The sequence below is a fragment of the Ceratina calcarata genome, unplaced genomic scaffold, assembly GCF_001652005.2.
Source record: "Ceratina calcarata isolate Rehan_Ccalc_2016 unplaced genomic scaffold, ASM165200v1 scaffold35, whole genome shotgun sequence".
In the NCBI taxonomy this organism is placed as follows: domain Eukaryota; kingdom Metazoa; phylum Arthropoda; class Insecta; order Hymenoptera; family Apidae; genus Ceratina; species Ceratina calcarata.
This window is the reverse complement of record NW_017157933.1, coordinates 110,133-133,018: the sequence shown is the minus strand read 5'-3', so window position 1 is coordinate 133,018 and position 22,886 is coordinate 110,133. Positions and strand designations below refer to the sequence as shown.

The following is a 22,886-nucleotide window of genomic DNA, read 5'->3' as shown; positions in this document are numbered from 1 at the left end:
AAATAAATGTGCAGCAAAGAAGTCGAAGTTGAAGGATTCATTGTTCAAGATAATATGAAGATGGAATAGAATAAAATCGGTAAGTGATTAGGTTTTATGCTAATTATAAATCATAAATCCTAAGTAAAATGTTATTACGTTTAGTATATAGTAATGCATGTGTAAAATTATTCGTGAGACACATTTGCGTAGACTTCTTAATTTATTCTTCCAAACTGGAAACCCTTTTTAAATAATTATAACCTTGTCAATTAAGAATATATGTACAGGTCGAAATCCTATACTATTATTAAATTATTACAAAATGGTGAACACTGCTACCTTTAGCACATACATACAAGCAATAAAAATTAAGGGTAAAACTTAAATGTTTCATACATAAATTGGTATTCTTAAATAAGAGGGAAGGTTGTGAATGAAATTAACAAGATTTGTAGAAAAGTTTTGCAAAGTTGTACATATGATAACATTTTGTTTTCACAAGAATATAATGTGAGCTTATGTATATATATATATTTTTCAGTATATGTATACTACAAGATATTAATATTTTACAGCTTCCTAAAATCAACCGTATATTATAGCGCAAATTTAATTACTTGCTTGTCAGTATTGACAAATGCAGGTAACACAGACTTTCATAGTTTAAGAGAGAAGAACTTCAAGTTCATGGACAAAATAGTGTCTGCATATTTGTGAACCGGTCACAAATATCACGTTGGAAATGTATGATATACATTAATTTAGATACAAATTGAAAATATTAGATTTCTTTCCCAATGTGTATACGCTGTAAAAAAAAAATAATTTTATCTTCCTATTCTTCAGATTTAAATATTTACAATACTAATTAAACGAATGATATACTTAGACAAAACCTAGGGAAAGTAATTTGCACAGCCCGCAGATGTAATTTTTGACATTTTTCTGTAATTTAAATTTCCAACAACATGATTTGCATCATGTACCTACATCGATGCACCGTAAAGATTTGTTACATTTAAGTGCGACGTTGCTTTTTGTAACTAATTTGTAGTCCTTCTCTTGATTTAAAATACTGTATCGTAAGGAAAGAAATGCACGAAGTATTATAACCATATTCAATACATAGCATACATGACATGTTGCAATTGTGATTACTTCACGACAGTTCCTGAGAATCGTGTAATATGAAAAAGGTAGTGGAAGAGTATTAAGAAATGCTGGTACACCTATGTGATGTCATGTATTATCAGGAGCTACTTCTTCGATTGTAGCTCTACACATTGGACACTCTACCAGCTGATTCGTACACGTTAGGCAGAATCCTCTGAAAGAACAATTACTTTTTAAGCTCCACTTTGTATTATTTCTTAGATTAATGATATTTCATTGTACATTACCTGTGATTGCATGGTATCAATCTGACTGAAGCTCTTTGGTCAAAACACAATGTACATGAATCTTCTCTAACGCTAAGTTTTCTCAGTTGGTCTAGATATATATGTCTGGGAAGCACAACTTTATCTTCAGGCCTCAAAGTAGCGTAATCATTAAATTTTTTATATTCACGATCAGTGGGTGGATACTTAAAAGGTACATTTCCAAAATTAAAGAGACATTGCTGAAATGACATAAAACTTGCTGCAGCAAAAAATCCAGACCTGAAACATAACGTTTAAAATCTTGATTGTTATGCGGTAAGCAATTTCAACATTGGGCGTATAAAATTAAATAAATACGCACCGCACTGTCTTGAAAACTTGAACACATGGTTTAAGTGGTACACCATTTATAGAGAATACTATTTCTAATTTGTTCAAGTCTAGTAAACAACCCAAAATATCACCGGCTTTCCAACACGGTTTCTCGTGATATTTTTCACTCTTTGCATTATACCAGATTAATCTACGACAACCATCGTAGGCCAAAGAAAATTCATCATCGCCTATACCATAGCCTTCCTAAAATAAAGATAAAATGCTTAATAAGACTTTATAATGATATTACGATAAGAAGATGAACACTTACATGATTTAAAAACGTACTATCCTTTGTAGCCCATCCAATTTGCATCACACCCGTTGTTATAACTAGTGTTTCATAATACCAGATTCCTGAATCTACTTGAAATGTGCATCTTACGCTTTCAAATGAGTATGCATCACATCGGGCCTAGAAATAAATAAATATGCGTACTTTTCAAGTATATCTACGTGCTACATACTATACACGTCATATCTTTTAAAACTTACTTCCAAGCCGTTAGGTGATATTTTCAGGTACTCACTTACATCTTTTGTATTTAACATTACATTAATACCAGTCATATCAACTGAGTCGTGAGAATATTTCCTACCTTCCATCAAAACTAGAATAATGAAAATGAGCATTACTCTTCTCTATTAGTACATACTATTATTTTTAATATGATTAATTAGTTTAACACATACACAAGTTATCTAAACACCACCGCGCGCAGAAGCCTACTTGCCGGCGTACATAATGAGTTTCCGATGCCCATTTCTCTAATTCCAATAACCGATTTGGTTTTTCCAACATTAAACGCTTTTTAATAGTGACTTTGTTTTCACCTAAAGAACATAGCAAATTGTTTTATTAGAATGTACATATATTTTGATAAGATACGGCAATTAATCCTCACTTGTTTGCGCAAATTTTTCCAAGGCTATTAATGAATACAGTACCACATAAGGATCAATATCTTCTCTCTAAAATTATAAATAAGGTTTATCATGTATAAAATATAACTAAAGTTTTCAAGACAGAACATCTGTGAATACTTACAAGATTTGAAACGAGATAATCCAAAGTTGCATCCGATAATATAGCAATACTGCTTGGACCAGCTAATTTTTCCGCTATACAACCCAGAACTACACAGATGTTACGTTGTTGAGTTGCACTGATTTGTATGTTTCCACATTTTTGAGATAATTGAAACATATGTGATAACCGTAAGACAGATTCCTAAAATGTGAAAATATATAAGGCAATCCATTCATTGATTGAATAACATCTAGAGGTGTGAGTCTAGATACCTTTGATGGTAATGGACAATCATCTAATAAAAGAGTTATAACTGAAGGGCCTAATGGATTATGCATAGGAATAACATTAACCATTGAACTAACAACTTGTATCCATCCATCTTCTTTATCAGCAATCGCATGCAATTTTAACATTGCAGGTGGTGGTTCTTGCTCACTGAATATTACACATAAATTAATGAAAATATTTGGTCCATTTATCTCAATAATATTAATCACTTATGGTACTCACTTATCAACAAGGGAACCGATGATCCCAAGAGTTTCAAGTACTAGTTTATCTATCTTTGCAGAAGTTGGAAATTTAAAAGATGTAGAACTCATGTGACCAGTTGCAACATTCTCTATATCTGATTCTGGTAATATAGTATTTTCAGTCTCTGCATGATTTTGTTCATTATATGCTGTGAGTTCTTCTGGTGTATCTTTACACAGACAATTGCCCATTCCCACTTGTTTATGATGATACTTCTAAGGATATTCTACCACATGTATTTCTTAAGTGATATTTACACAATCAAGTGAAATGTGTATCATTTATGAGACTGTATGTAATATAACTGAAATTAACAACTCGTCAGAAATGATGATATTAAATGCATATCATTTGCCATAATACACATATACCTACAAGGTTTAAACTTTTCTGTAGATACTAAGCTTTGCTAGAGTACATATTAAAAATATATCACAAGTATTACGTTTCTACATTACAGTTAACTAAAATTTCATTTCACGTTGCTATTCAGTTCTTGTCATTCTTTTTAAATACATACATAGATAAATGCAATTTCGACAGAGATACGTAACTAGCAAAAATCAGCTTACGATTATAATTAGGTGTTTTTTAAGATATTTTATCTGAAAACGAAAAATCTAATAACAATATTTCAAACGAATTGCCAATTAAGTTTATATGAACGTTACATACGTGCTTGAGAGCTGTCATTTGGTTATGTTTCTATCAAAATTCTCCAATTCTTTATCAACTATTCCGAATTACGCAGTCCCGAGAACAATTCATAAAATCATATTTGAACTACGTTTTTAGCAATAAGACGGAAATCTAATTTCCGATTGTGCTCTTTAAACTGCCTCTTTGAGGTTACGTTCACGATAATCTTCAAAACAGTAATCTCAGCACAACAGGATACGCGTATACGTACTATACCTAGAGATGCCGGATTGAGGACGGGAGCCAACAGCCAACTACATTCACAATAATCACAATATCTGTTACTCGAGGTGATCTGAATCATAAATCAGATAACGCTTTTTGTTCAATATATTTTTATAATATTCGTTTCATATGCGTTTATCTTATAAGTGATAAGATATGTCAAAATGAGTTACATAAAAATATGTATTGAGGAATTTAATAACGCAGATTTTAGATAGTGACGATAACATATATGTTATTGCATTAAAGTACGCAATATATTTATAATTTTATATGTACATATGTGCTANACTGAAAATGTATCATCAAAATTAATTTCTATATTTGTAATTTGTAAATCTCTTTAGTTTGATAATCATCCATTCTGCCTTTGTCCTTCTGTGATTTAGAAACATATACTTCTATAGTAGTTTTCTACATTATAACGAATTGTGTCATTGTGTGATAGAAGACAACGAATTATCATGATCGACGAAATATTTTTTCATACGCTTCGAAAATTTGAAATCAAAATATTGGAAAAGCAATTCAAATTGAATACGAGAGCGTTTGAAATTAGCATTATCATAAACAGCACTCAATATTGCAGCAATATTACCACAATATTGTATTCCAAGATCGCAATATTTCAATATTGTTGCGACTTTGTAACAATATTGAATGCTGTTGATGTTTCAAATGTGTTTCTATTCATCAAATGTATTCCTATATAAAAATAACATATCTGAGATCTCTGGTTTTAATTTGAGTCGTGTTTCATCAAAATCTGTGGAGTGAAACTTGAAATATACGAATTTTTCTTCGTATCGAAGAATTTATAATTCGAATTTCAGTTGGGCTTCGTTTGCATAGCAATCGAGTTAAAATACTGTTACACGAATTATTCTATTCTATTTTATGTATCATTGTGTCTGTGTTCGCCAATATTTGAATCGACTGGCTTGCACTTATTCTGCATATTATAATGATGAAAATTAAATTTTTGCATGTGTGTATGCCAAGCGGGTCGGGAATCGTTTTGGGAATAGTTGTATGAATACGGTGCAATGCGATCACATGGGGAAGGCGAGAGAATGACAACGATCAATAGTATTACGAAAATGAATTGGTGATTCATTCGTTGAAAATTTTGTGCACAACATGGTGTCTGGGGACCACGAACGGTTGCTGCCCGAGCCGGAGAATTACGTGAAATGTTTTTACGACCTTTTCAAAAGTATTGCCGACGCACAGAGGTGCGAAATGTGTATAACCTCCTTCATGTTTTGTTTACTTGACATTTTTGATGGTGACTTCATTTGTCATTTATCAAATACAATGTTTACAATAAAATTTCGATTAATTACAATGCTATTTTTACTGTATTTGTTATCCAATGTCACCGGACTGTTAATCTGTACAATAATTTCCAAAACGTTTGAAGTAACCTAAAATTTGTTTGTTCATTAATTTGTACAGCAGATTGTCAATTTGACAATTCTCACATGACATGAAAAATTAACTTTCAAAATAAGTTATGATCAATAGTTCTGATTGCATTGGTAACTAAAAATATTTATTCTTCCACATTACTTTCAACAATGTATAAATGAAGAGTATCATTCTCAAAGAATTTAGATATAATAACAAGTATGAATGAATAATAATGAAAATATATATTATAGTATATGATTCAATTTTTAGAAATAAGGAGGAATGGAAAAAATGCAAGAAAAATAAAGCTGTGTGCAAAAGGGATAAGAAAAAGGTATTCTTAACTGGCATCTAAATATTTGAATTGTTTCCTTCATGTTCTAGTGTAACTCAAACCTTCAATATTTACAGATTGATTTGAATGGTGATGCAAATTATAATACTGCACTAGAAGTAGAATTATCCTGCAATGCTTCTGCATTCGCTGTATTTGCTAGTGTTAGGAGTGTCATTTTGGACAAGTATGCCAGAACAACAAGTGAGATTTCTAGAGCATTGAACTGCAATTCTCCACTACCACAAGAACATAGTGAAACTATTGATTCAGAAAGTGATGATGAGGATAGGATATCAACTATACAGAGCTTACCAAAGGTAAGTATTAAAATTGAGGATTACAATGATAGAAGAAATACTATATGAATTGGAGTATCTGCAGATTGTAGGTATCGGTTTAAGAAGTGTTTTCACATTGATGAGAGAAAGTAGAACAATTGAACCTGTTTTATGTACAAAAGCATTATCAGCTTTATTGGATATATTACAAGGACAACTTCCTGAAGGCCTGAAATCTGAACCAGATGATGTTATTGGTATTATATTTTGATTAGATAAGACTGTCCTTTGGAAGTAAATACTGAATATTTTTATTTTCCTTTATAGATCCACTTTTTGATTTATTATTGGATCTTGCCACTTCACATGGCCCGGAATCAGCTGCTGCCAATGATGGTAGTCATTTGACTGCAGTTGCTTGTGCTTGTTTATTGAGTCTTGTGGTTGTCCGAGGTGATACTGGCCGTTTGTTAGCAGCGATAGCAGCTTTACTCATGTGTCCCAGAGCGTTAGCAGTTCAAAATATACAAGTGAACATTTTAGATAATTAATGATTGTATAGTTCATCTCTATAAGACTTGAATTTATAATTGATATTTTTATAGATGCCATGTGTTTTAACATCTTTGCAAAGAAGTGTGCAAGCTGTTTTACTTGGGAAACTTGCACGGCCAGATTGGATTACATATGGAGTTCCTGAATGTACTAAGATTTATACTTCTACGCTTAAGTTACCAAATGAGATAAATAATGTAGTGCTAAATGGGCGAAGTTTCGTGAGTGATGGAAAGTACCTGTATCTGCATACAAGTAGAGGATTATTAAAGATTGGTAGTGGTCATGGTGGAACTATTTGGGGTCATATGTATATTCAAAAAGCAGATTTCTATCCAACAGAAACGGGCTGGCTCGGTTACGCAAATGTTAGTTTAATTAAACACTAATTTTCTGAAACTATAAGATTATAAGAAGAAAATGATCATGCGACTTTCTTTGTTTTGCAGAATACACTGTATTTTAAGTATACACCCAGGAAACGAAGCGAGCTATTAATTATCGATGCAGAGACTCTTACAGTTACGGAAATCGCTGTTTTAGAAGGTCGTGATTGGTCATCCTCTGTTATGTTCTCTGATGGGGAATGTTTAGGAATGATTACAGCTGGAAAAGATGTTAGTTTATCTTGATTGATTATTTTTTTTAAATTTATGATTATCAAAAGCAAACATAAATTTTACATTATTGATTGTAACAGGATGGTTTTGTAGTCAGAACAATAAATACATTAAGTAATCCAGTAACAGTTGCATCAGAATTGCCATTGAAATTGGCAAGGAAATGTGTAGATGTTTTTGGATATGCTACTTTCGATGAAGAGCAAGCGGTTCATACATTAAATTCAGGCTGTGATGATGAAATTATGACAGTTACAGCAGGGAAAGAATTTGCTTTATTAAAAACAGTGTCTGGGAAAGTAAGTAACACACTGATTTTATGATATGTTAAAAGTCATCTTATAATGTAAAGTAAATTACATCGTATATTAAAGGTTCTGTACAGTGGAAAAGGAACTGCGCTTGGTATGAAAAATAATACGAGGCCTAATAGATGGATAGAGCTATCGCTTGGGAAAGGGCCGAGAGTTGTAAATTTCGCAGCTGGTCATGATGGTCAACATGTTGTAATGGTTCTGGAAGATGGATCGGTTTTGTTTGCTGGTACTGCTAGGCGTGGAGAGGATGGTGATAACAGTAAATATAGTGCTTATTTGCAATTTAAAATTAAAATTATTCTTCAATTTCCATTAAATTTTTATATTTGTGCTTTAGATAAAGTCAGGCGTCAACCTAAACCGGTGAAACCAAAAAAGATAACAAAAGTGGAAGGGCAGTGCGTTGTGGATGCTGCTTGTAATAACGGATCAACAGCTTTAGTTACAAAAGAGGGTTCTTTGTTGATGTTTGGGAAAGATACATTGCATAGCGATCCTGTTTCGGGACTGGTTATTGATCTCAGAGACGTTTGCGTTGTTCATGTATCGCTAGGAAAAGCTCACGCGGCTGCATTAACTAATAAAGGACATTTGTACACGTTCGGAATTAATAATAAAGGCCAATGTGGTAGAGATTTTACAACAGTTCACAGTATCACTGTAAATAAAGATATGTCTATCGTTGCTGTGGAGATGGGTCCAGCAGAAGAAGAACTTCTAATAACCGAAGAAGGTTATTTTATATAAATACTTTCATTTATTAATCCTATGAAAAGAATATATAATTATTCTGTGCGTTTTAGATGGTATGGAATCTATGGAAGATTGGGAAGAAGCAAAGGGAATGTGCCCTCCAGGGTTGCACCAGTGGAGACATCGAGTTTGCATGGTTTGCACAGTATGTCGTGAATGCACTGGTTACAGTATAGCCTGTTTAAGCGGCATGCGCCCAGACCGAAATCCAGGCCAGTACGTACTGATATAAGATTAATATTATACATGGTATATATTTATGAGATATTAAAATACGCGCTTTCAGGGAATGCGGGTGCGGTGAAGGAGATAGTGGATGTGCGGAATGCGGATGCTGCCGTACTTGTGCGAGGAAGAGTTGTGCTAATGGTAACATTTCGCTTGATTATTGAATGCACTTACTAATGATTTCATTGTACATTGTTCTTATTGTATCGTAGGTAGATCAAGTTCAAATTTTCGGGAATATTTGCAAAGACGCTTGGGAGAAATAAAGCAAAAGCAGCGAATAAAAGCAGGCCCTAGTACTGCAAAGTATGCGATGAAGATGAAAGGTCCGAATAATCAAAGGCTAGGTACATGTCTACATGTAATAGATTTTAAGAATAAAATGATGTGCATTTGTTAATATTGTAATTTATTTTATGTAATATAGCTGGGCCAAGCGTGATGCAGAAAGCTGCTGGTAAAATGGCTATAGGATTAGGTACTAATTTAATAAATGAAGAAGGCATTGGCGGAAGTGACATTGAACGAGGAGATGCTGCAAGAATTGCTAGTATACCACCAGCTAGAGTTCCTATACCTAGTGAAAGTCCAGTGGTGCAGGTATCCTGTGGTTTACATCATACAGGTAATATTAGCACAAATATATCTTCTGTTTGCAATATTGATTTTCTTATTTTAATTGTATTGTGTTATGCACAGTGGTACTTTTACAAAATGGAGAGGTTTATACGTTTGGAAGCAACATTTACGGTCAGTTGGGCGTGGGTGATCTGATAGCACATGGCGGACCAGTTCATGTCAAATTGCCAGGAATCGCAACGCAAGTTGCTGCTGGGAGCAATCACACTGTTGTACTTACATCAAAAGGCGAAGTGTTTACATTTGGAGCTTATCAAGTGTGTACCGTTGTCGACATGTAATTATCATCCGAAATGTTCATATAATGATCTTTTTATACGTATTTATTACATATAGAAAGGGCAATTGGGTATAAATTGGTGGAATGGACAAAATGAATCAGCGAATGCCGCTCCGCATGCGAGTCGTCGCTCTGATAGAACGCAACCGCGGCATTGCTTTCCAAATGCAATACCGAACATTGGTCCTCAGTGGCGTAGACGGGCAACATGGGTTGGCGCGAGTGGAGATCAAACTTATGTGAAAATCGATGAAATGAATTCTATTAGTTTAACAAGGAGTACTGTTATGGCAAATAAAAATTGCATAAGTATGTCCTTCTTTCTGAATCATCGCTCCATCACTTTCGCATTAACAAGAGTATACCTAATTATAACAAAATTGTTTCAGTTTTAATTCCACATCAAACCGATCATGCGAATTCCTTCAAATGTCTAGTTATAAGCAAACGAGATGGTACTTGTAATAGTTACAGCGAACCGGATCAAGTCGACTTCAGTAATTGTGCTGCGTGTTTAGATCCTTTATATAATGTGATTTGGACTTTTAATCCTATGAATAATGAAATAAGCTTATATAATATAATATCAACGGAAGCTAGAACAATTCCTGGCTTGGAAGCATCAATTCTGAGTCCAGGTTTAGCATTACCAGTAATATCTAACTGTTTTGTAACGCGTTCTCAAGCTGCAATGCATTTATTAGCTTGTTTGGATACCCTTACACAAGCACAAGATGAAAATCTGTCTATAGTAGAAGAGAATGAGTGTAATCAATCGACACACGGGAAAGTGTACAGTCGTGAAGACTTCGTCACGGTTAACAGATTTGAAAGTATGTACCAAAGCATCAAAAAAATTACTTCATAGTTACATATCCTACCCTTTGTTACATAACTTTTATATATCTATAGGTCATGGTGGTGGTTGGGGCTATTCTGCACATTCAATTGAAGCTATTAGATTTATGCCCGATACTGATATTTTGCTAGGAGGATATGGTTTATTTGGAGGCCGAGGAGAATACACGGCCAAAATAAAAGTAATTATAATTGATGTATACTATAAATCTTGAGATCTAGTCTATAGATTGTTATATACAGTAAAAATAATACTGAATACCTTTTACTACAGCTTTTTGATATTGGGATGGATGGTGGGGATCAAGAGAACGACGGCGAACTTTTAGCAGAGTCAGAAGAAATACCGTATGAATGTGGGCCTAGACAAAAGTATTCTATCTTATTTTACGAACCAATTTCACTACAAGCAAATCGGTGGTATGTAGCATGGGCCAAAGTGAACGGACCGTCTAGCGACTGTGGGTCTGGTGGCCAAGGAATGGTCACAGCTGAAGATCAGTTAGTAAAAAATTCTTTTTCTTTAGATAACATAAATTTAGGATGTACTCAATTTTAACTTATTTTTTCAGAGTTATGTTTTATTTTAAATCATCGAAGAGATCTAATAACGGGACAGATGTAAACGCTGGACAAATTCCACAATTATTATATCGAATTGTTACACCAGAGAATCAGACTCCTAATAGGCAGAGAGATCAAGTTGAACCAGTTTACGTATTAAAAAGGGATTTCAGTAGAACTGTGACTAAAGTACGTATTCAATTTTCTGATGTTAAATTAATTACGTAATATAAACAATAACAATTTTTTAGGAATGCTTTCAATCATTGATATCTCTTTTCCAATGGAGTTGGAATACATTAAAGGCAGCACTGAATGATACCATGGTTCACACCATTTCCTCTCACACTTTACTTGAAGTGGAGCGTTTAGTTTATATTAGTAAAGCTAGCTTGCGATTACTTAGAACTTACACTAATGAAATATATCCTAATCAAGGTGAGTACTGAATTTGTGTCTAGTGTAAAATTTTATTTTAACATAACGTTAATGAATTACAGTGGGGAAGAAGACTCCAGCTGAATCAGTTCGGTTAGCAGAGTGTATAGGAGAAGTACGCGCATTACTACATCAAATTTTATCAGATACCGTGCCATTAAATGCAAAAAGCAAAGGAAAACTACGATCAAGTAAAAGTAAGTTGTCTTTTATTATATTATATATTAAAAACTGTGCTATATATTTTTAAATACACGTATTACTTTTTTTAGGTCCTGATACTTTAAATAATAAGATGACAAACAGTATATTAGACGAATGTCACAAAACATTTGTAGCGTGTTATCATGCATTTTACCCAACAGCATATTTGAAGTGGACGTGCCTGTGCGAGTTATTGTCAGAAATTGACAGAGTATGTATATCCTATGATTTTCTAATTTGAAAAAATGTTTATTAGTACTTACGAACTGAACTATCTTTTGTAGGAACAAGGGAGGTCTACGAAAGATCGATTGTTATCGGCTGTTTTAGCTGCCTTATGCAATCCTACCATTCGTCTCCGATGTACTTTCCCCATTTTAAACAACGTCATGGACAGTAGCGATAGCATAAAACAGCAGCTAAGTCCATCCGACAATACGGGCTTATTGATGATTAACTCGACTGAAAGTCATCAGTACCCAATTTTGGTCGAACAGATCAGTTACAAGTCTCAAGTGGAAAGTTCTGGCAAAGAAACTCTGAATTGGTCATTTCGCGACGTACTCGATAGACTGTTGGATTTGATTTTAGTACCTGTGAAGAAAAACCTTTGTAGAAAGAAGGCTCAATCACTGCCAGAGTTGGTACTTCATTGTTGTTATTTGTTAGCGCGAGTGATTGCCGAGCTGGCGGTGCAATCCAGCGGGAACGAGGATGAACTTCAAGCCGCTTGTGGCAGGCTTATGTACACTACACCTTCGAGATTTACTCGCGTAAATCAAACAAGATCGTGGAACACCGGTAACGGTTCTCCAGATGCAATTTGTTTCTCGGTTGACAGACCTGGCATTGTTATTGCTGGAGTCGGAATCTATGGCGGTGTTGGAATGTACGATTACGAATTAGAACTCCTTGACGATGTAAATATTATCATATAACTAAGATATTTTCTAACATAGCTTTTGCATACTTTATCGTATTGTGTATTTTCTAGCAAAATAATACAGGTAATGATCCATCACATACTCAACGTTGGAGTAGTTTGGATTTTACACGCGGCTCTTTCGGGCCAGATGATTGTGTTAACGACATAGTAGAATTAAAATTTGATAAGCCCGTACCCATTAAGGAAAATGTTAAGTACGCTATTAGACTGAGAAATCGGGGCGGACGCACAAGTAATGGTGATGGTGGGCTGAGCGTGGTTAAAGGACCTGACGGAACTACGTTCACCTTTACGGCTTGTTCCCTAAGTTTCAACGGTATAAAATCTTTCATAAAGAACATTTGCTTTGTTTGTTCAAGAATGATAATACATTTCACTTTAATAGGCACAACGCAGACCAGAGGCCAAATACCACATATTCTCTATTATTCGAATCCTCAAGACTCCGATGGCCAACATACGAGTAAAGCGATGGCCGAGGTACAAGCAAGAAAATGTGCCCTTGCAATGACAGCTACAATTATTCAGAGATCGAACGAGATCTTTGCCTTAGCGAGAGAAAGGGCAGAAGAAGTGGTAGCTGCTGAGGTTCTCGGGAATGCAACGTTCGTGACAACTCTTCTACCATTGGTTATGGCACATATTATTCTCCTCGCAACATCGGATCCGCGGGTAAGCACTTTATTGGATATTTTTTCTAATCGTTTTGTACATCCATTTTAATTTTTCTTTTTCTCACAGAGTGGAGTTCAAGTTCTTACACTGATACAAGAGATGTTACCTCATGTTGCGGCCCTTAATTTACTATCGGGATCGTCTGAAGTGTCTCAAGACAGCGAAGTTCAGTCTCATGCCCCTGCGCCCATAACTACTAGTCATCACTATACCTGGTTGGAAAGTGAACATCCTTATAAACCGGCTACAGTTTCTCGCTATAAAGTCACTTTTCCGAAAACGGTCAAGTGGTTAACTATCGAATTTACCCCAGACTGTGGCACAGCTCAGCCAGAAGATTACTTGCAATTGTACATTCCAAATATAATTTCATTTTCTGGGTAAATGAAATCAATTTACTATTTTAAAATCTTGTAGTGCTAGAAAGATTAGTATCAACGTTACTTATTTGTTCGTATTTTTTAGAATGAACTCGACAGCAGATAATGTACCCTTGCCTGTGTTGCACAAACTAAGCAATGTACAAAATCAATGGCCTCAAAATGCGATTTTATTACCAGGTAAATTATTTCATATTTTTAAATAATTGGAATCGAGTATACAATATAATTAACTAATTGATATAATATTATAGGGCATGAAGTTATATTCTCATTAGAAACAGCCTCGGATTACATGAGAAATGATAGAGCAATCACGTATGGGTTTAAGTGCTTAGTTATTGGATACGATTGGATAACATCAGGCAATGGTTTGAAAAATCTTGAAATTGAACTATCGTTCCTTGGCGGAGCCTGTGCTGCGAGTCTCATGAAGAGAAATCTTGCATTACCACCTGTGTCTAGTAAGCATTATTATTGAAATTCATATTAATTCTTATTACGACCACTACCATTTAAAAGCCCAAAGCATTCTTTACTTTATATTCTCAAATGGTTAAAACGTAGTTTAAAATATTTACTTGTATCTCGCGATTGCATCTAACAAACTCGACTATGCGTTCCAGATGAAGAAGTAGAAGAGGATTTGGAGCTGATGCAAGAAACCGCGAAGAGGATCTTCTCCGTGCACTCGACACTACTTGGACGAGGATTCGCTCTGGCTTCGCCCCCGACGGTGTCCCAGGCTCTCGACGGAGTTCTTCCATTCAGGTAAGTGCCAAGCCACAGTACTTTATTCTACCATTTGTTGATAAAGAACTGCGGTTAACGGAGTAGCAATATTGCTGATATCGTAGAACGACGATAATGAAAACCAGTTCGACAAGATTCAGCGAAATTCTTCAATACTGACATGATAAACAGATATTTCTAACTCATTACGCTGTGCTGCTCTTTTAACGTTAGTTCCTTCAAAGTGCTCAAGTAGAACTGGTTAAACGGCAATTGATCGAGAGATTCATTAAAAATGAGTCATCTCCGATTATAAGCGTGGTATTCAGAGACGATTTATGAATCGGCACATTATACAACTTCGGAAAAGTCGCACGCAATTAAATAGCCGCGGTAGCCTTTGCGTTTTTTTGCATCTTTATGCGAGCAACCGGAAATAGCTCGTGATCGATCTGCTGACGGTGTATACAAACTTTTGCAGCGCGTGTATTCATATCGGTATTAAAATACACGTAGGGAGAAGAAAAAGAGATGGTAGATCAGGAAGGGTACGAAGCATATATTTTGGGAATATCGATTAGGCATCTGTTGTTTCTCTTCTATCAGACATTAGCTTCATCTTTATTATCTCTTCGTTAATGATACGACATTTTCAATGTAAAACAAATTATACAATCGGCTGTCGTTATATCACAGTCTCACGATAATTACAACTAAACCGTCCTCGAAAAAATTTAATTCATCGTCAAAATACGATAATTGTACTCGCGCGTATAAACACGCGTGCGCTTGGGTCTGTACGCGTGAACAATACACGTAGGAGCTCGTGAAAACGAGTCCGGCCCCGGGTTCGCGTTCGCGGCTCGCGTCCCTTTTCTCGCGTGGTCTCTAATTGGGCATACCTTGACGAAGCTCAAGGTAACGAAAGGGAAGGTCGCAGAATAATCTCGAGAAACTCCGAGGACCAATTTCTGCTGCCTCTTGCTCGGGGATAAAAAGAAACAATGCCGTGAGAGTCGTTATAGAGAGCGAGCGGCGGTGGTGGCAGCGGCGGTAGCATCAATAATGCATGGCTCACACGTGCGCGAGGTAGCTGCACACGCGAGAGACAAAGCGTCGCTTATAGCATTCAGATTGTACTTTAAAACGCAAAATACTTTGCCCAGCTGGTGTAACGTCGAACGAATCACCTCTTTTGCTCGTCGAACGTACGAGCCGTTTCCTCGTTTATCGTATTCCGAACGGAATTTCCTTTCACCTTGCCGCTTCGTACGACGAGTCAAGCTTAATTCTTCTATGCTTAACTCGATGAAACGGAGAGAGAAGGACGGATTGTGTCGGGTCTATTAATCACCGAAAGCAGCGGGTCCAACGCGTGGAACGATGCTTAAGTACAGGCGATCGCTCGCGGTTTTACGCTGAACGTATGCGCGCATTATTCAGGGCCGCTCGTTTCGAGATTAGCAACCGAATTTGCGAACGTAGACCCCGTTTCCCCTTGTGGCAAATCGATTACGTTCATGAAGCGTCCTCCGAGTGCATTTATCAAAATTAGATACCGATCGAGATGATAACAATAACAACAATTTATTGGCAAAGTCCAAAGCTCATAAATAAACACGTCACAGTGAAATAATACATAAATTAACGATTCCGCATAGCCGCGAACGATTTGAACACTTTAGAAGAATCGAGTCATGCTCGTTCGTTAGCTTGAAACGCGATCATAACTCTTGTTTCGTGTTGTACGGAGAAACCTAGATACAAAGATTTTGATCTTCTCGCAGCAAGCTGCTATCATTACTTCTCGCTTAATTGTACATATTGTAATTTTAGATATACTATATTCGTATCGATTCGTTACCTCGTATTGTCAGGGAATGTCAGGTAATATCTTTTATTGTATTAAAAGCACAATGAGAAACGTAATTAGAATTGAACGGTTGTACAATGATTCGGGGTGATCGAAGGAGCGGAACACTCCCTTCGGCTCGTTCCGTTTTGAAGTTGCGAAGTAGCTATCTTCTATTCGATTTTTCTTGCTCCGAGGTTCCTTAAACGGAGCGCGTACAAACTGACGTCTGTATAGTTTAGGAAATGGCACTGCTTTCCGAACGAGTACACGATCGTCGCCAGATATTTTACCGGTTCTTCCTCAGCGACGAACGTTGCTCGAAACGATCATCGACACAGGATGGTACATACTTACGTACAACGTCGAACGTCTTATCGATCGATAAACTTTAAAGCGACAAAGTGCGAAAGGTCGATCATCCAATCGCATATCTTACACGACTCAGCTAATTCAAGATTTCCCGTTGTTGTTTTTCTTGTTCGTTCTATTCTTGCGCTTTCCTCATCATCAACCAGTCTCTCTGCTATTTCTCTTTCCTCCTCGACTTCTCCTCTTCTATTCTCGCATCGTGTATCGTCTCGACGAAGTTCTGATCTAATCTCCGCGAACGACACTGGCCCTCTTTTGGAAGCTAGTTACACGCGATAAACTTAACTAACAACGTTCACCGATTATCCATGCACGTAACCTCGGGAAAACTCTTAATTATTGAGACAGGAACGTGACTGCCTTCACTAGAGAGGAAAAAAAAAGTGGACAGGCAGATACATATACATAGGAGCCGCAGGTGAAACGCGCTTGATAATCGGTGCTCGTTCGTGATATGTTAAATGGAAGCTTACGAACTGCCTTGTACTAGAAGGATAGTCGATTAAATTGAAAACAATAGAGGTTCGGGATCATCGAGTCTCTCGTCCTATTCGTTTTCAAAACGCGACGTGGTCTTAATAGAGTAGCATTTGAAAAATGTCGAGGAACATCCTGACAAATAATCGCGCTCTTCGTTAAAAGAGTTCCGCAACAGTTCGAATAATTAACGGTTCACAATCACCGTACGCGTAACACAAGCTGCCCCACAACTGTCTTCGCACTGCGAAACCGGTGCATATGTTCGTCACAGATCGTTGAACAACACCGGCCTGGGCACGTTGTACATCATCGTGTGTCCCCGCGCGCGCGTGTCTGGTTCACAGCTTGTACACGCGAAAGCGGCTCGAGGTGTCGGACCACTCGAATTCTTCTTCGACTCGAGCTACGACGGTCCTAGTCGTCGAGCCGCATGGAGGTTCTCGTTACAACTCGGTGGTCAACGGTTCGGCCTTCTCGACGATCACGTGAAATTCTGTCTCCCTGTAGAGCCTGCCATCAGGCACGACCATCGTTATCCGGCTGTCGACCGGCGCCGCAGACGCAGCCGCTTCTCTGCCGATCACGCCGTTCTTTTTCGACACGACGTCAGGCGCGTTCGTCGGAACACTGATCCATTTCTTCCGGCTGTTCCGTCGACGCCTTCTGCAGCACCAGATGATCAGGCAGATGAGGAGTATCAGTAACACGAGCAGGCCCGCGATGATCAGGACCAAGACTAGTATGGATCCCCTGAGCGAGCAGTGACGCGTCTCGTATTCCACGAAGCTCGTCGGCACACCGTCCACCTCGCCGTCGGAGCAGAGGAACGTCTCGGGGGTCTCGTTGATCGTTTCTTGCGGCGATAACGTAGGCGGTAACACGGCGTTCTGTCTGGTGTAGAACCTTGTGTAAACGTTCGTGTAATTGAGAACGTTGTTCTTCCATACGGGCAACATCTGACAGTCGCACGGTTGGTCCACCAAAAGGTTGTCGAGTTCGAGGCGAAAGCTACTTCGGTCGAACATCATCGAGCCCTCTTCAAAGTTAGCTACGCTGTTATTCTTAAAGATAAGGTCGTGCAGGGTGGTCGGTAGGGAGGCAGGTGTCCTCGCTTCGGGGTCCGCTCTTATACCGAGGAAAGCACCCATGGAGAGGCTACCGAAGGTGTTGTTCTGTATGATCACCGTACCCCGTGCGGTCACGTCGAAAGCCTCGCCTTCTAAACTCTCTATAATACAATTTTGTATCGCCACCGTTCGTGGACTTCTCACGATGAATGCTTCACTTCTCACTGTACTCATTTTCACACCGTTCAGCATGAATTTGTGATAAACCTCGATGTCGTTCATCGTCCTACTGGGTACCTGATCGCCGAAGATAGTATCGATCACGTGCAAATAACCGACGTCGAATTTCTTAAACGCTTGTGCCTCCATGTTCTCGATCTGACAGTTCTCGAGCCTGAGCGTATCCGTGTGCACCAGATTTGCGAACGAGAACGCGCTCAATTGGCCGATCCTCACGTTTTCGAAGCTGATATTCTCGACATCGCCTCGAAACACGAAACTGGGCATCGTATCGATGCTGCAGTTCCTCACAGATATCCGCGTTCGTATACTCCGCGGTGAAAGCTCGAAGCTCTGCCTGACTAGGCTGAGGTTCGCCACGTTGATCAAGTCCACCGATCGTAGGCCGACCATCGAGGATAGGCTAGAGTTCATCAGGATCACGGACGAACAATTGCTCACTACTATCCTGCTGGTGTGCGGGCTCAACCTCCTGTCGCCTTCCGTGGTTAACACCAATTCCTGAAATCAGACAAACGCCATTAATCAGAGCAGTGAGCTTTAAAATCGTGGAAACGTGATTGAGGATGAAACAGATCAAACGATAAGACTCGTCCAATGCGATGTTAATAAAAGGTCGGATAGTTCTAATTGGATGTTGAACCAGTCTAATTGTTGGCAACGTGAGCGTGTTTCTAATGCCGCGTGCTCTCAATTAACAATACCGTTATCTTAATCGGTGCTTAAGTTTTTAACTTCACTATAACTGGTTACCAGTATTGCCTGTTTTCATCACTAAAAGAGGATAACGCTAATGATACTCTGTCACGGATTCTAATTGTTTTATCACACTTCGATAACAATATATTTTACTCTTTGAGTTTCCGTTGAGATTGCTTAGTACATGCCTTAAATTCTTATGGATCAATCAGAAGATACAAGATAACGAAAATTTCAAACTTTTTCCGCGAGAATCTGTAATACCTTTAAACTTCGTTCCCTGAGCTAAATCTCTGGACGTGAGTATCGGAGCGAACCCTTTTCCAAGTTTGTTCGGCCCGAGCACGCCTTCCAGGTATATAAAAGATTCTTTTCTCGGACGTGTACAACTTGTCAGAAGCACACCGGGTAAAGTGTAGCCGGAAGAGATGGTCGGGGTTCTTCTTCGTTTAGCGAACAAACGGACCTGCTAACTCAGGTGCAGCCACATTATTTGTAACCAGCTGCTCGCTGCTCATCCATTTTCAGTCTTTATTAATGCATACGCACGCGGCGGCGTATGGAGTACGCCTTGCTATTGTCGCAAACCGATGCCACCTGCTACTTGGAAGCTTCTTGTTTGTTAAACAATCGATGGCGAAACAGTTCGCGCATACCAGTGCCCGTCCCATCGACCAACGGCAGGCCTGATTGCGATATCGCTAGCGTACACAGAGTACAGAGCCATTCCACGCTGTCGGTCGATTTACGAGATTATCGTGTTTTTTTCCCGTTAACGAAGCTGTGATAACGAGTTGTTCATGGAAAACGGTGCCGTCTCGCCGATTGCGCGATGATTCAGTACATTCCGGTCTAAACTTTTCACTGTACTATTAAAGATTTGATAGAATGCAAAAAAACGTGTGGATAAACGTCAGCCGTAGGAAGATTGAAATTAAAAGCGAGAAAAAAATCATAGTAAAATGTTTCGATCTACAAGAGTTAAATATACGTGGCAATTGATATTTTAGTAAAACGGCGTATGTTACGAACAGTTATTGAAACGCATGAATGAGCTGTTTATTATTCACGCGATTCGCATTGTGCGAAGAGGTTTTCAGATTGCCTATGACATTAACGATGAATCGGGACAGGTCGACTCGTTTTGAATGGTGAAAAAGGAGAATGCAGACGGTGGAAAATAAAAAAGGGTTTCGTGGGCCCGCGTACTTAGCACGTTGTCGATGGAAGCGAAACCTTTGTGCCCTCTTTTCTCAGGTACAAGCGCAGGTTTCAACGTCTAGCTCCCGTCGCAATCTTTCCACCCGCGTCCTTTCCTGTCTGTCCAACCTTTGTTCTCGTTTCATTGTTCTTGGTCAATTCTCGTCACATACAATCTCCGGCCATAGACGAGATTATCATGGATCCGAAATATACTCGTCTTCCCTCGCGCAGGTCGTTTTTCATGTTCGAACAATTACACGCCCGTCCGGGCAACGTTTTCGTTTCCGCTTCCCAGAGTTTGTTCACCACCGTGTACAGAGTTCATTCTTTCTCAACGATTTCGTCGCTGTTGAATCTGCAAACGGGGGGGCTCGTATAATGGCGCATCGTTTGGACAAGTCCAGACAACGTAACATTGAATATTCTCCGTTCTCCCAAAACGCAAATTCGTAATTCGGGAAAGGGCGTCGGTCAAACACGTAATGCACGTAAATTTCAAAGGTCTCCATGGGAATCTGAATTTTATACCTCCGCAGACTCGTCCTCGAGGGAGGACGCGTGAGGACAACGAAAAAGGTGACTGGCGACGGAAACGGTATAGGAACAGGAGTGCTAGAAGGAAACGATGCATGCGAGAATGCGATATTCCTTCTTAACGGATCGCTTTTATTCTTTCTCGGCATAATTCCCTTGTGTAGTTTCCGTAATTCTATCGAGCGTGCGATATTACAGTTCTCTAGATCTGTTTCCCAGTATGTATCCGGAAACAGGCGTGAAATAAACGGACACGGTTGCTCGAGGGACTGTTTCTCGATTACATAGATCGACGCTTATCTCCGAGGCGTAAAGCGCAAATCTTTTCCGATTAATATCTCTAATTACTTGCCGTGTTTAACGGGTGAAAGAAATGTAATTATTGTGGTTCGTTAATATCACGGCTTATCCCTTGGGTGTCTCACAGTTCGGCGAGAATGGAGAGGTGTAATTTCAATTAGAGAACGCGTCGGGCGAATCAGTAAGAAACGCGTTACACATGCTAATGAAATTATATCTGGCAAGGAACTCCCTCGAGGAACATCGTCGCCCGTGAGTGTCGCAAAACAATTAGCCAAAACGCTCGCTAAAGCGAGAACGAAAATGAAGCCGATCTAATAGTAGATTAAAATTGAGCAGTCCTTGGTTTCAGTTCGTGGAATCGTCACCGTATCTGCGAGAGGGAACTAGAAGGGAAAAGCACAAAGAGATCTTCGGAAGAAACAAGAAAAGCTCTTTTACGATCTATAAAGGATCTATGCGAGAAAATTTCCCTCGTAAATTCGTTCGCGAAGACTCAGTTGCTCGTTGCCAATCATTATCGAGTATTCATTTCTCTTCCAGTTATTTTTCTGTTCCCATTCCTACTCTCGTCATTCGTTTTATTCGCGTGCATATGACAGTGAGATAAATGATCGTCCGATTTAATCGAAAAACGAAGATCTGTGCTGATCTCTTATTTCTTCATTTTCGATGTCAAGTTAACTGTTTCACTTTAATCATTATGATCGTCTAAGTAGCAGGCCACTGTGTTGACGATCATCGTTTTCGTCATCGTGAATCTAGGATCTATAAAGAAGTTGAATAGCGGAGTTCAAATAGTTGTTTCTTCTCTATGACTCCGTAGCTCGAGCCACTTTTCAGTTACCATTTCCCAAGTATTTTCATAACCGACCGAGTTCTCCTGGTAAATGGTGCCCCTGTGTTTTCTCATACACCGACGGTGTTTACAGCTGTTACTTTTACACGCCTCGCAGGACCCGACCGCGCGTTCTTTATTTCACCTTTTCATGTGCTTTTTCGCGTTACGGGAAAAGTGAGCCGAATTTAAGGCCGCACTTATCCGCTAAAAGGTTTCCTCGATTATTTAACGCGTCGTCAATTATTCAGCGGACACCGGCGCGCTTGACAACTTCGAATACTCGCGTTGACTCCACCATTGGAATGCTAGGTCAGGCGAGCTTCAGTTCTCCGCGAATAAACTATCTTCGCACGTGTTCCAAACGACGCCGAGACACTCGTGTCCGCCGCTAGCTATTAGCGAAATTCATTTTTTATTCGCAGCATCGTTCTATTCTGTTTATGCATCATCACCTAATTGACGATATCGTTTTTTCCGTCGCTGTATTATGCGAGCCTGATATTTTAGGCAATGCCCGTAGTAAGCGCTTCGTTACCAAGGCTGCCAAGAAGCAGATAATAGCCCCGAATAAGAAACTTCAATGAGCTCACCGGAAATGGAAAAGAGGGGCAAGAAAACGAGACAAAGTAGGAGGAACGAGCCAAGGGTGGCAGAAGGTGGAAAACGAAAGAAAGAGAAACGTCTCTCTCTTACTCTTCCGATATATTCGTAGTCACGAGTTGACGGCGCGACAAATTGGCTGAGCGTGTTCGTGAAATGCCGGCTGTATTATGCGAAACCCACGGGAGAACTCGCGAGTCCGTTATGCATTATAGAACTTCCCGCCTGTTTCTCTTGCTTTCTGCTTTTTA

The 22,886-nt window shown here is 38.6% G+C and overlaps 3 protein-coding genes across 11 annotated transcripts in view; 1 reads left to right on the top strand and 2 right to left on the bottom strand.

The window, feature by feature from the left end:
* Positions 1–493: 493 nt before the first annotated feature.
* Positions 494–12,066, bottom strand: LOC108625173 (RING finger and SPRY domain-containing protein 1). 7 transcript variants are annotated; one of them, XR_003389212.1, is made up of 13 exons: positions 3,982–4,961; positions 3,682–3,911; positions 3,283–3,610; positions 3,042–3,207; positions 2,788–2,970; positions 2,645–2,711; positions 2,433–2,573; positions 2,235–2,350; positions 2,011–2,154; positions 1,726–1,943; positions 1,383–1,643; positions 868–1,309; positions 494–790 (listed from the first exon to the last, which is right to left on the bottom strand). XR_003389212.1 is itself a non-coding variant. In XM_018024954.2 (13 exons), the coding sequence occupies exons 4-13, from the start codon at positions 3,495–3,497 to the stop codon at positions 1,222–1,224; spliced, it is 1,599 nt and encodes a 532-aa protein (XP_017880443.1). In that variant the 5' UTR covers positions 3,498–3,610; positions 3,682–3,911; positions 3,982–4,300; positions 11,978–12,066; the 3' UTR covers positions 494–1,221. The 7 variants fall into 7 exon arrangements, 4 of the variants coding, with proteins under 4 accessions (XP_017880443.1, XP_026669486.1, XP_026669485.1 ...); XR_003389213.1 differs by having other exon boundaries at positions 879–1,309; XR_003389214.1 differs by having other exon boundaries at positions 494–1,057; positions 1,141–1,309.
* Positions 4,962–14,503, top strand: LOC108625172 (E3 ubiquitin-protein ligase MYCBP2-like). Its single transcript, XM_018024953.2, has 30 exons — positions 4,962–5,465; positions 5,914–5,977; positions 6,055–6,297; positions 6,362–6,515; positions 6,586–6,788; positions 6,864–7,181; positions 7,263–7,430; positions 7,514–7,732; positions 7,808–8,009; positions 8,088–8,483; positions 8,554–8,719; positions 8,790–8,872; positions 8,944–9,078; positions 9,159–9,356; positions 9,431–9,627; positions 9,707–9,959; positions 10,040–10,483; positions 10,563–10,690; positions 10,783–11,009; positions 11,081–11,261; positions 11,324–11,510; positions 11,573–11,707; positions 11,783–11,925; positions 11,999–12,634; positions 12,709–12,976; positions 13,046–13,332; positions 13,402–13,715; positions 13,801–13,895; positions 13,970–14,179; positions 14,342–14,503. Exons 1-30 carry the CDS (start codon positions 5,371–5,373, stop codon positions 14,488–14,490), a joined length of 6,498 nt encoding a protein of 2,165 aa, XP_017880442.1. The 5' UTR covers positions 4,962–5,370; the 3' UTR covers positions 14,491–14,503.
* Positions 14,504–15,035: 532 nt separating this feature from the next.
* Positions 15,036–22,886, bottom strand: part of LOC108625178 (uncharacterized) — a 16,745-nt gene continuing 8,894 nt past the window's right edge. For 2 of the 3 annotated variants that reach the window (XM_018024964.2, XM_026813687.1), the window contains exon 3: positions 15,036–18,959. In XM_018024964.2, the coding sequence (XP_017880453.1) occupies positions 17,595–18,959 (1,365 nt within the window). In that variant the 3' untranslated portion in view covers positions 15,036–17,594. Of the gene's footprint in view, positions 18,960–19,421; positions 22,850–22,886 lie in introns of those variants that run through there. The other variant, XM_026813688.1, reaches the window with a different exon arrangement.

Coding starts and splice junctions, on each gene's coding strand:
- LOC108625173 (XM_018024954.2), bottom strand. CDS start 3,497: ATGGGCAATTGTCTGTGTAAAGATACACCAGAAGAACTCACAGCATAT. Junction 2,971..3,041: donor ATTGTCCATTACCATCAAAG/GTATCTAGACTC, acceptor TTCACATTTTAG/GAATCTGTCTTACGGTTATC. Junction 2,351..2,432: donor GTGGTGTTTAGATAACTTGT/GTATGTGTTAAA, acceptor TCATTATTCTAG/TTTTGATGGAAGGTAGGAAA.
- LOC108625172 (XM_018024953.2), top strand. CDS start 5,371: ATGGTGTCTGGGGACCACGAACGGTTGCTGCCCGAGCCGGAGAATTAC. Junction 5,978..6,054: donor GCAAAAGGGATAAGAAAAAG/GTATTCTTAACT, acceptor CAATATTTACAG/ATTGATTTGAATGGTGATGC. Junction 11,262..11,323: donor TCAGTAGAACTGTGACTAAA/GTACGTATTCAA, acceptor ACAATTTTTTAG/GAATGCTTTCAATCATTGAT.